The 11,377-nt window shown below is 56.1% G+C and overlaps 4 protein-coding genes across 4 annotated transcripts; 3 read left to right on the top strand and 1 right to left on the bottom strand.

Annotated features, from left to right (window-relative positions):
* Positions 1-327: 327 nt before the first annotated feature.
* Positions 328-2,868, bottom strand: MKK02DRAFT_40214 (P-loop containing nucleoside triphosphate hydrolase protein; the record flags this gene model as incomplete). Its single annotated transcript, XM_053091013.1, has 13 exons — positions 328-400; positions 448-482; positions 539-568; positions 625-693; positions 740-888; positions 941-1,120; positions 1,171-1,275; positions 1,350-1,992; positions 2,049-2,326; positions 2,384-2,493; positions 2,547-2,605; positions 2,662-2,778; positions 2,827-2,868. 13 exons carry the CDS (start codon positions 2,866-2,868, stop codon positions 328-330), a joined length of 1,890 nt encoding a protein of 629 aa, XP_052949662.1.
* Positions 2,869-5,576: 2,708 nt separating this feature from the next.
* MKK02DRAFT_29848 (uncharacterized protein) lies at positions 5,577-8,121 on the top strand (the record flags this gene model as incomplete). The annotated part of the gene is made up of 6 exons (XM_053087921.1): positions 5,577-6,021; positions 6,128-6,349; positions 6,471-7,419; positions 7,534-7,655; positions 7,728-7,791; positions 7,830-8,121. The coding sequence occupies 6 exons, from the start codon at positions 5,577-5,579 to the stop codon at positions 8,119-8,121; spliced, it is 2,094 nt and encodes a 697-aa protein (XP_052949661.1).
* Positions 8,122-8,427: 306 nt separating this feature from the next.
* On the top strand, positions 8,428-9,129 carry MKK02DRAFT_40212 (uncharacterized protein; the record flags this gene model as incomplete). Its single annotated transcript, XM_053091012.1, has 5 exons — positions 8,428-8,482; positions 8,532-8,635; positions 8,691-8,733; positions 8,894-9,000; positions 9,097-9,129. 5 exons carry the CDS (start codon positions 8,428-8,430, stop codon positions 9,127-9,129), a joined length of 342 nt encoding a protein of 113 aa, XP_052949660.1.
* Positions 9,130-9,699: 570 nt separating this feature from the next.
* MKK02DRAFT_40211 (uncharacterized protein) lies at positions 9,700-11,172 on the top strand (the record flags this gene model as incomplete). The annotated part of the gene is made up of 6 exons (XM_053091011.1): positions 9,700-9,775; positions 9,873-10,074; positions 10,136-10,425; positions 10,478-10,533; positions 10,581-10,840; positions 10,968-11,172. 6 exons carry the CDS (start codon positions 9,700-9,702, stop codon positions 11,170-11,172), a joined length of 1,089 nt encoding a protein of 362 aa, XP_052949659.1.
* Positions 11,173-11,377: the final 205 nt, after the last annotated feature.

Genomic DNA, 11,377 nt, shown 5'->3' with positions numbered 1-11,377 from the left:
GGTCTTGTTCAATGTATGGGGTAAAGTGGTAAAGTGGTTAAAGGGGTAGTCCTGGTCTTTTTTCATGGTGAAGGGGTAAAGTGGTGGTGATGTTGAAAAAGTAAAAAGTGGTCGTCTTTGATCTTTGTTGTGGTGAAGAGTCGTAAAGTGGTAGGGTGGGATCTCGGCTTATGGATGTGTGTGTGTGTGTAGGATAAGATGTTTGGGGAATATGAATGGGATGGGTTGGTATCGTGGGTATATGGATCAAGAACAAAGGTATAGGTGAGACAGAAAGCAAGGAATTATGGTGGGGTGGACAATAGGTCAGGCGAGGCGTAGGAGAGACTATGGCGTGACTGAAGACGAAGTGGCGTATATGGCCTGCGGGATGCCGAGGACCTGCACGGCGTCGTCGATCCTTCTCTCATCAGCTCGATTTCTCGTCAATAATGGTGGATCACATACCAGATACGCTTGACAGCTGTCAACCTCCTGATTTCCTGATTCGTCAGCTGAGATCCCCTGCTGTACAACCTGTGAAAACGTCTACACGTACGGTCAAGTCGCCTCCAGCAATCTTGCGAGCCTGAAGAATCAGCTGAGTCCCGCGGTCCAGATTTTTGCGCGCCTATGAGCACCTACATCAGAGAATAGCACGTAGTCATGATCGCCTCGGAGCTTTGTCTCCCTATCAAGCTTCACACTCTCGATCTGTATGATCAGCTCAATGCTAACAAGCCGGAGAAGTCTGGCTTACCTTCTTGCCGTCGATCATACGGTAGTAGCTGACTTGTCCGTTGATTACGCTCCGCACGGCTATGCGATGCAGGTGGCCATAGACCAGGCAGCGTTGCATGTCTAGTATAGCAGGATGGTTCCTCGTCGCCCGCATCCTGACGCTTGAGACTGCCCAATCAGCCCACGTGTCGGCGAAAAGCAGACGAATGGAAGAACTTACACATGTCAGTTGCCATCATCTGGCCATGTAGCGTCTGGACAATCTCGAACGCTTCCAGCAGAGCCGGCTCGCATAGTCCGTGCTCATCCGCAAAGTCGGCAGCGAGCTCGGATGGCGTCTTGGGCGCCGGCTCGTCCTCTGAAGTACCCTCGGGGATTGGCTTTTGCTTGGTGGTCCGTACTGATCATTAGCTGAAGCCAAGGTAGGACGGTATGAGTTTGAGGACATACTGATTAACCACTCTCGAAGAGCGGCGTAGGCGCTGAAGTGATCGCCTTCTGGCCGAACCAGCATCTGCTGCTTGGCTTCAGATTTCCTCAAGAAGATGGATTGTGCTGATTCATCAGCTACGTTCTCAAGCTTTGTGATCGGTCAACATACTGGTAGAGTTGGCAGCGACCAAGCAGACCATTTCTCTGCTTCTTCATGGCAGCATAGCCCGCCTCGGGAATGGGAAGCTCGAAGCTTCCTGGCTCGAGCCGCCCGATTCGTCCGATCTGTTGAGCGACATCGACGGCCGAGAGCTCTTCGGGAGTGAGGTCGGTCCGGTCGAGGACGGGATCGTAACGGCTGACCTTGTGCCGGAGGGTGAGGATGACATGCACGTAGCCGACCGGGGTGATGGAGTTCTGGGCGACGTTGGTCGTCACGCAAACGCGCCGTTTCGAGCTGGGTGGACGAGGGCTGAATGCGAGCTCCCTGTCGGTCCGACTGGCTCCCGAGGCCACCGAAAAGACGTCGAGGTTGTCGGTACCGTACTGCTGGGTGATAGCGAGGGCGATGGCTTGACACTCTTTCAGCCCACTAGCAAACGCTAGTACGTCCCCGGACGATGTAGACCGGAGAAAGTGGACCGCCCGATCCGCTGCCCAGCGTTCTCGAGCCGGAACAGGAATGGTGTATGGCGCGAATATGGGCGTGCGAGCGTAGGGGAGGGGAGGTAGGTCGTAGTGCGATCCAGGCGGGAGCTGGAGATTCTTGCGGAGAGGGCCGAGGTCGAAAGTTTCGGATGCGATGAAGATGAATCTGGTCGTGCAGTCGCTCTGACGCATCTGCATGGGTCAGCTGAGGATCCATCAGAGATTGGAGAGCAGGTATATCGGCTTACAGCGAATGACGCAGCAGCCAAAATCTCCCCGAGGGTCGACTGCTCCTGGACATCATCGACGATGACGGCTCCGTAGCGGCCGAGGAGGATATCCTTGAGGATTTCGCGATAGACGATACCCTCCGTGACGCACCCAATGCGTACCCCGACCTCCATGGGATCGGACGAGAAGCGGATCGAGAGGCTGATGGGCTCGATCTTCTTGTCCTTCTTGCCACCGCCCGCGACCCGATCCTGGGTCTTCTGCTCGGTCTTGTCCTCCGGGATCTCGGACTTGCCTGTTATCATCAGCTCATCTGTCACCCATTATTACACGGAAGAGCTTCGGTACTCACCCGCCCACTCAGCGCCAAGGCGATAGTACCCCAGACGGGCGCCAACTCGGGAATGCGAGACGACGAGAATCGTCCGATCCGGCATCGAGCGAGCGAGCATTTGAGCCATTCTGAACGTCAGCACGTGCACAGAGGACAAGACGCAATGTAGAAAGTAGCTTACTGGGTGGACTTTCCAGATCCTGGCGGTCCGCTCATGGTGAAGTGCTCATTGGCATTGGCCTGATATCGTCAGCCAAAAGGACACCAAATCCTCTGCCGTAGACGAAGCTACTTACAAAGTCGACCAACTTCTGCATCTCCGGATCCTGCCTGACCGTCAAGTGAGCATTCCGCGCCTCGATGATGCGGCGATGCTCTTCTCCGGGCTGCCCATCGCCCAAAGGATCATTCAACTAGCGATCAGCTCGCTACATCGGATGAGCCGGCAGAGAAGCACTCACTTCGATCCACTTCAGATCTCGTACGGCAAGCATAGGGTGCATTTTGAGAAGATGCTGCGCGTTTGATTAGGTGGGTATCGCCAGAAAGTGCAAGGAGCGGGAGAGCAGATAAGGCGAAAATGATGGTGTGAAGCCTCTCCGCTGTCAGCAGTGAGGTAGAATAAAGTTCGTCAGGTACACATTGTTGAGTCGTTAGCTGTTCCCCTCCGTGAGGCTTAAGCGAGATTGTGTTCTACTGTGTGTGTAAGGTCGTCAAGAGGCACTCCCTTTGGCCTAACGCTCGGACTCCACATCTCGGACCTCACGTTGACGGCTGCAACTCCTTCGTCGAGCCAAGCCTCGATCAGCTAGATTGACTTGTACCTCCTAATATTAGCGGTAAGGATGTAGCAGGAGCGTGAGTGATGGATCCGGCAAAGAGGGATTGTGGTGCACGTTCGACCGATATCGAAGCGGGCTCTCGGACCCCTCCGCATCGCGCCCTTGATGGAGCTAATCTGACCTAGCGAGATCCGACTTCGGAGCCAGTGTCGCCGAGGGTAGATACATCAGCGTCGACCTCTAGATCCATCGCCGATCCTTCCGAGCTGTTCCTTCACACTCATGACCAACCATCCCCGCCGGGCCAAGGAGGTCGAACCCGAATCTGCGGACTCTCCGATCCGAAAGGCCCCCGCTATCTCAAAGGATCGCGCCTCTACGCGTGACCCAGCTGAGGAGATTGATCTGGAGGCCCGAGACTGAGAGCAATGTGGAGGAAATGTGGTGGTGTACCCATGGACCGCAAGGTGTGGAGGGGAAAGAGTGGTGGGGAGGGAAGTCGACGATGGCCGGCGGACCAGAGCCAAGGCGGGCAGGCGGGGGTTCGAGCCGCTCTAGCATGAATAATAGACCTTAAGCCTCGGTGGCGACCCTATTGATCTAACCTATATGAACAGCTATGATGTACTTGTAGAGTCGAGCTCAAAAGCATCATGAAGCAAAGTCTTCAGCTGCATGCCACCCGCAGGCCGCATACCTCATCCGGCCGATACCGGGCGCCAAGTGGTCAAAAATAATTCCGCATTCCGTGATCTGTACTGGCATTCTGCTCCGCCACCCGCGCTGAGCACTCGTGATAGACTCGTATCACCCCTCCATACAACGCCTCATAGGGTTATCCTGTACGGCGCAGAGCCATGTAGGCAGCACCAGCATCATGCGTAGCGCATGCATGCCTCCCAAAACCCGCCAAAACCCATTTAACATCATTTCAATATTAGTGCTAAACTTTTCCACGGGGAATCTACTCAGCCACGACGCGTCTCGCCAGGTCTCTCTTTACTCTGCATCTCGAGGCGAGACAGTATTGCAGGGATATCCTGATAGACAGCTCTCAGGGTTCTCGAATACGTGCGGATATCAGCGGGAAACCGTACTTCGGCACAAGGTGGTAGACTCTCATCCAACTTGAGCTCCTTCGATCGCTTCCCCCAACGCTTCGCTCGACCTACAGATGGCGCTCTTATCGATTCGCTCAGCCAATGGACCACCGAACTAACGTGTTATGCTTTCAGCATCCACTGCGGACGGCCGCGACGTCCGGGGTAGAGCATCAGGGGACTTGAGGGAGCAGATTTGGGGGGATCTGGACTGCTCATGACCAAGGACAGGCTGGCAGCGTGAGTCTAGCTCTGCTCTCAATAACCATGGGCGCGAGCTTATTTCCCAGCGTCTGACAATAGTCAACAATCAAGACTGGCGGATGCTTCACGCGTGCCCCATTTTGCCTCTCAGTCCGTATTTTGTCCGTCTTGTCATCCTCCACCACCCCCATCGGACTTGGTCTCCCTCAACCTCTCCCTCAAGATATTTGAGCTCTACTGATATAGAGACCTTCCCGAAACTCGGCCACGCCTGCTCCCTCTGCCCCCTCGATACCCTTCGACTCATCAAATTGGCACCGCTCCCATACCGCCGCATATGGGGGAGAAGTGGGAGGACGCGTTGTGGCAGCTCACAACCCCGTTTAATCTGTATTGTCAGCGACGCACTGATGCACATTGGGTGGGGTGGATGATCAGATGAGGGAGCAGATATGCATCAGAGATGTGGAGTGAGAAGGTCAAAGTCGGATGATTTGAGGGAAAGGGTGGGAACTGGGGCTTACTGGATCATGCAAAAACCGCGTTCCCTCAGCCAGCTTAGACCAAGGACGCGCTGTGCCCAGCCATCAGCTTCCAGCCAGATGCGCGAGGAGTCGAGACCTACTCTGGATGCTAGGAATCAACGCATAGCTGCGGTATAGCTGAGATCGGCGAAGGGGAACGACACTCCGGGAGGTCTCCGGGAGGCTGCTGAGTTGATATGGTAAATGGTGAGTTGATTTTTTTTTCGATCTGAAAAGCCTCTGTAGCTGTATCAATGGCTCGCGGCTGCGTCGACATGCTGCTGTATGTGTATGCTAGCGTGATATATATTTATGTACAAGAGATACATACAAAACCGTTTACGGATTCTGGTGCGGAGTGAGATTCCCGGACTGGTTATCCGGTCGAGCCCACCAATAGTTTTGACCACTCCCGCGGCCGGTAGGCCGAGCCGGCTCAAGTCCGCGGCAGCGCCAAGCCTTTCCTTTCCGTCCTGTCTTCTGCCTATTGACAAGCCCCTCACGATGCTCATCTACCTCTCTATCTACCTATCACGGCCTTCGAACAACTTCTTGACTGATCTCGCCCACCATCATCAGGAAGACACAGCATTGATAGTCCATGGCGACAATCTCGCTCGCGGGAAGCCCGAGCGCCATCGTCTCGCCTCCTCACGCCGTCTTTGAGGCTGCCGGAGGCTCCGCTCGCCCCGATGAACTCTCGCTCAGTACTGCGGAACGTCACACATCGCCACACTATGGGCTACAATCAGTAGTAGCCCCTCGTCATGGCGCTCCGGCTCGCACCATTGACCAGAACGAAGCCATGTCGACCGAGGCCATCAACTCTGTGGCGGTATCGGCCCCTCCAGCGCGTTCGCTTCCCCTACTATCCCTACAGCCCATACTAGCGACAACAATAACAGCAGTTGCTGCCAATGTACCCGAGCCAGGCATGGCACCTCCGCCATATTCTGCCAGACCCAACTATTCTGCGCCAAGGCAGCTGACTTGGGCACACGCTACCTCAGCGGTCGTAGCAGGAGAACATATTGTTCCTTCACCTCGTACGTTCTCTCTATCTATCCTGATCCATTCCCTGCTGTCCTCGATCTTCAACTTGCGATTCAGGATACTCAATTCTTCCGGAAATAACCAAAGCTGACCCTTCAGCCCCACACAGACCCCGCTCTTTCCTCGAACCCCTTGAGCTCCCATCCCCATTCACAAAAGCCCCGAAATCGCGTGTCTCGAACTTCCGCGAGGGACTCAAAGAGGGCGGGAGGGGCGCATGGGCCGAGCTCAGGGAAGGGATGAAGGGTCCGGTCGGGCTGACGTGGTATTGGGCCAAAGAGGGCGGTGTGTTTGGTGCGCTCGGTGGACTGGGGTATGGCAGTGAGTTACCTTTCCCATCTCCTCTCAATGATGAGCGAATGTAGCACCTGAAGTGATGGAGGGAAGAAGAAGCTTCGAGTGGGGTCGCGGTACAAGAAGAATGAGCCTCACTGATCGCCAGCTACGATCCTCGCTCTTTGCCCCATCTCAGCCTCCATCGCCTTCCTCAACCACTCGTCCCGAGGCGCAATCCGGTCGGTCCGCTCAGCGAAAGATCAGCGCCGTCTCTCCAAATCTAAATCCGCTCAATCCGGCCGCTCATCATCTCCCTCCTCTCCTTCTCCCCTCTCCCCCATCGGCACCCTCCTCTCGCCGAACGGCACCGCACCCAACCCCAACCCGCTATCGATGCGCCGAACGTCAACGATGGGCAGCGCTGTCACGTCCCGAAGTCGCCGGAGTCGGCTAGGCGGTTTCTTATCCCGCGTGACGACGGCACGGTCCGAGTCTGGGCCAATCACGCCGGAACAGGAGGATAATGTGTCCGGACAGGGGTCGGAAGGGGTGGTCGTACAGGCAGAAGAGGAGGCAGGGAGGGTCACGCCCTTTCCTATCTCGATGTCTCCCGTGAATAAGGTGGACTGGGCGATCCCCAAAGGAAAGAATCGGGAGGAGAGGGGAACGACCCCGCTGGAGATGGATACGAAGTGGGGAGCTCCTCCTTCTCCGTCTTTCGGTCCGAGCGGCTCAGGGGACGGGCAGGGGTACACGATGGGGTCGGCCTTAGCTGCGGAGGGAGCACTTGTGGGGATGGACAGGAAAGTGAACCGGCTCGAGATGGATGCGAAGTGGGGCAGCGGGGCTTTTGCCAGTCTAGGTCCGCCGGTCTTTCCGGGCCTGTATGAGGGGGAGAGTCAGGCGGGACCTAGTGCGCATGGGACGCCGCAGTTGGAGAGGGATATCAAGTGGCCGATTCTGCCGGTTGAGCATGGCGGGTCGGGGCTCGGGGTGGAGTCGGGGATGGAGCGAAGTCAAGGGGCCGAGCGAACGGAAGAGAGGGATGTTCGGCGGTCGGACGAGGGGGTGGTGCGGGCCAGGGAGGAAGTGACGCGTATGGAGATGGATCTGAAGTGGGAGAATGAGCTGGCGAGGGCGGGGAGGGGATGACATGGGCTGCCGATGACTGCTTTTCCTCGTCAGTCCATCTGTTACTTTACGACAAGTTCCTGCGGCTGACATTACAGGTCCCGACTCGAGGTTGTATCGGCCACATCCCGAGAACTCAAGTCGGACAATCTGACGGTCGCCATCGACGCGGTCAGGCCAGACAGAGAGATCACAGCGCGATTGCCAGAGGCACCAACCTGTGAGTATCCTTTATACATACTTTCACACTCCGGAACCGCTTGGAGACACGTGCTGATTCCTCAAATCCTAGGTCTCACATCCGGTAGCGCTAGATCAAAGACTCGTCTGAGCGCAGCTGTGGCTTTGGAGTACGCGTACGCGTAGCTCGTTGATGCGCGGATGCTGCTCGCAGAGACAGTGTTGTCGACGCGCTGCTTGCGGACTTGTTACTCGTCGCCATCGACCCTACAGACATAGCCCTACTGCTTCATGAGGAGGGTTATCATGCATTGGCTGTACTTGATGGTACCACATGCGTTGGCTGGACGCAAGTGACGACTCGGACCTCGGCGCCGTCGATTCGACAGGCTAGCATGCCAGCAGGCCAGCAGGGTGACTTTCACCACTCTTTCACCTGTAGCCTGCCTGCGACTGGACTGGAGGCTCCGTCGGAGCGCATGGGCGGAGCTGTGACACGTTGGTGAGCTTGGCCTTCTTGGGATCCGTTGGATCTGAGATCTCGATGTGACGCGTCTGCTTTCTGCTGTCGTCATCATACCGTTTCACATGCTGCATGATGAAACGCCGGATACTGAGCCTAATGACGTCAATAAGGCGCTGCGGGTTCCCCGCTGGAACCTGGCAGTGACGAAGTGGAACACCATACAGGGACACAGCAGACGAGTACATAAGGTCATTCTTGGTCCTTTCCTCTTCCCTCCCATTCTCTCACGCACTACTACCACTACTCAACAACCAACCCACCACCCCCACCTACACACATAATCACAATGGGCTTGCTCTCTTCCGACCCCGTCAAGGAGACCCAGAAGGAGGTCAAGAAGGGTATGTTTGCTTTTCCGTCAAGTAGGGAATGGCGCTGATTGTCCGATAGACCACAAGGCGGAGGAGAAGGAGCTCAAGGAGCACGCCAAGGAGGTGAAGAAGGCTGAGAAGGAAGAGGAGAAGCGTGAGAAGAAGGAGGAGAAGGCCGAGAAGGTGAGCTGGTTGCGCACGACCCAAACCGCAAGGGTCGACAGCTGATGTCGTGAAGAAGCAGGAGAAGATTGAGAAGAAGGAGGAGAAGCTCGCCGAGAGTGAGTCTTTGTCTTCCTCCTCGCACACTGATCCTACAACTATCCCCTTGCGTCCCATGTCGCCCATATCGCTTCTTCCTCCTTCGCGACTGTTCACACCGTCCTCCCAGCCTCTTCGTCATCCATCACCTCAATTCCCGGGGCACAGCTGACAACACAGAGCACCGTGACGCAGCCCACGATGCCAACGAGCACTCTTTGGAGAGGGAGCGTGCCGCCGAGGGTGCCGAGGCCCACAAGGCTGGTTTCAACCAGGCCGCCGCTGGCGTGAGTACTCGCTTCTACCTGGTCATCCTCGCCAACTGCCCACTCTTCCTTCTAGTCCTCTCAACTCTGTCATCGAGGTCCCGGCTGATATCCCAGCACCACGGCGCCGCTACCGGCCCGACTGTTTAAGACTGTCACCCACACATGAGCGTTAGGTTTTGCCGAATTATGTAGCAGACTATATATGATGTATTGATGTTCTGGCTTTGTATGTCCTAGTCACAGCCTGACGATTGGCAGACTGACGGATGAAGACATTAGACTCGGTCTAAACTCCTCGTTCCACGCACGAGGGGGTCTGACGTCTACCCTCCAGCTTCCCTAGATTGTGCAGGGGTCTGATTCCTGCTATTAGCAGCCAGGTGCAATTACGAGTAGCTGTAGAGTCTCAATGCAGTCCAGTACCCTCAGTACTGAGCCTTCTTGACCTTCTCAACGATCTCCTGGATCTCCTGGACCCATTCAACGACCACCCAGCTGGGCCCACCTGAAGAGCGCGCCGACGCACGGATGTCGCGTCCTCCGGCCCGGCTCTCGGTAAAAGGCGGCCCGGATCGGACCCGATTCAGCGCAGCCGCCAAGATGCAGCTGCTGGCTACATGATCACTTCCACTTGAGCTGCAACTTTCAGTGCTGTATCTCTCTCTCTTCAGCATCGTCCTTCTGCATCCTTCTCAGCCCCTCATAGTAAACGCAAAAATGTCCGGTATCCCAACTTATGATGCTATCAAGTTCCCCGAGCACATTCGCACGATCCTCATCACTGGTGCTGGAGGTATGTGCCCCTCATCCGCGCCCCCCTGACACTGCGTGGCTCCCTTTTCCGCCTCATACGCAGCATCAGTCTGTTAGAGGATACAGCTGACCAATAGGGTTTGTCGGCCAGAAGCTCACCCAGCTGCTTCTCAAATACGCCCCGGACGTCAAGCTGCTCTTGACCGATGTGGTCCAACCCCCTACTTTCGGCGTGTCCGACGAGTCCAAGCTCAAGGCCGTCAAGGCTGACCTGGGGGATACGGCCGCTGTGAAGTCTCTCTTCGAGGGGGAGAAGATCGGGCTCGTATATGCCTTACAGTGAGCTACCCACCCTCTTACGCACCCGTTGCGCGGGAGAGACCCAGCTGACGCTCCTCAGCGGAATCATGTCCGGCGGCTCCGAAGCCAACTTCGAACTAGGCTACGCCGTCAATGTCGACTCCCACCTGAATGTACTCCGTGCGACCCACGCACACGCTACAGAGACTGGTCAAACAGGAGACAAGAAGCCCGTCTATGTCTTTGTCTCGAGTCTGGCGATTTACGGCGGTCCAGGGTGCGGACCGCTGGACCATGTGGATCCCCGCAAGACGCCGTTGTACCCCGGGACGAGCTACGGGATCGAGAAGAACATCATGGAGCTCTATGTCTACGACTATGGGCGGAAAGGTGAGCTCCTTGGTCCTTCCATTCGGAACTGGACGCGTAGTTGATCATGTAGGATACCTCGATACCCGCTCAGTCCGTCTCCCGACAGTCTGTATCCGCTCAGGCGCAGTAAGTTCCACCTCGACTGCTTCATCGAGTTGAAAGCTAACCCTTAGCCTTCCTCCGCCGCCTCATCCTTCGTCTCTGGCCTCATCCGCGAACCCCTCCAAAACATCCGCACGACCCTCCCGATAGCTTCCTCCCCTTCCGACCCGAACATCAACAACTACCCCCTGTACTGCACCAAAGTCACGACGGTGCTCCGCAACATCGCGTATGCGGGGGTCATGCCGGAGAGCGCGTTCCCTGCTGGGGAAGGGAGGAGCATCAATTTGCCGGGTGTAAGGGTTACACCGGGTCAGATGCTGGAGGCGCTGTAAGTCTGCCTTCCCCTAATCATCACATTCCATTCGCCCTGTCACGTCGTATGCTGCCGCCTCTATCTGTCGCTGTATCCCTCTCCGACGGACGCTGTGCCTTGGAGATTCCCGCTGACACTCCAGCAAAAAGTACGGCGGGGACGAAGCCTTCAAACTCGTCGACTATAAGATCGACACGGCCGTCCAAGCAATCTGCAAGACCTGGGCGGGAGACTACGACAGCACCATATCCCAAGGCATGGGATTCCAGGTGGACGACAAGGACGAAGGGTACAATGAGGCCGTCGAGGAGTTTATCGAGCAGGAGCTCGGCGGTCTGAAGAAGTAGGCTATAGGCGAGCGTATCTGGAGATGAAAGATTGGGTTGAAGTTGTAAGCTGCAAGCTGCAAGCTGCAAGGCTGGCAAGGAATGCATGTATGCTCCTTGACTTGCTCTACTACGTGATTAGTCCCAGTATCGGAACGAAGATACCATGATACAAGTCTACGATAGAACACCCGAAACCCAAAAAAGAAAGATACACAAACGACTC

This window comes from Dioszegia hungarica (assembly GCF_025882075.1).
Source record: "Dioszegia hungarica strain PDD-24b-2 chromosome Unknown MKK02contig_2, whole genome shotgun sequence".
NCBI classification, from domain to species: domain Eukaryota; kingdom Fungi; phylum Basidiomycota; class Tremellomycetes; order Tremellales; family Bulleribasidiaceae; genus Dioszegia; species Dioszegia hungarica.
This window is presented reverse-complemented; position numbering and strand designations above follow the sequence as displayed.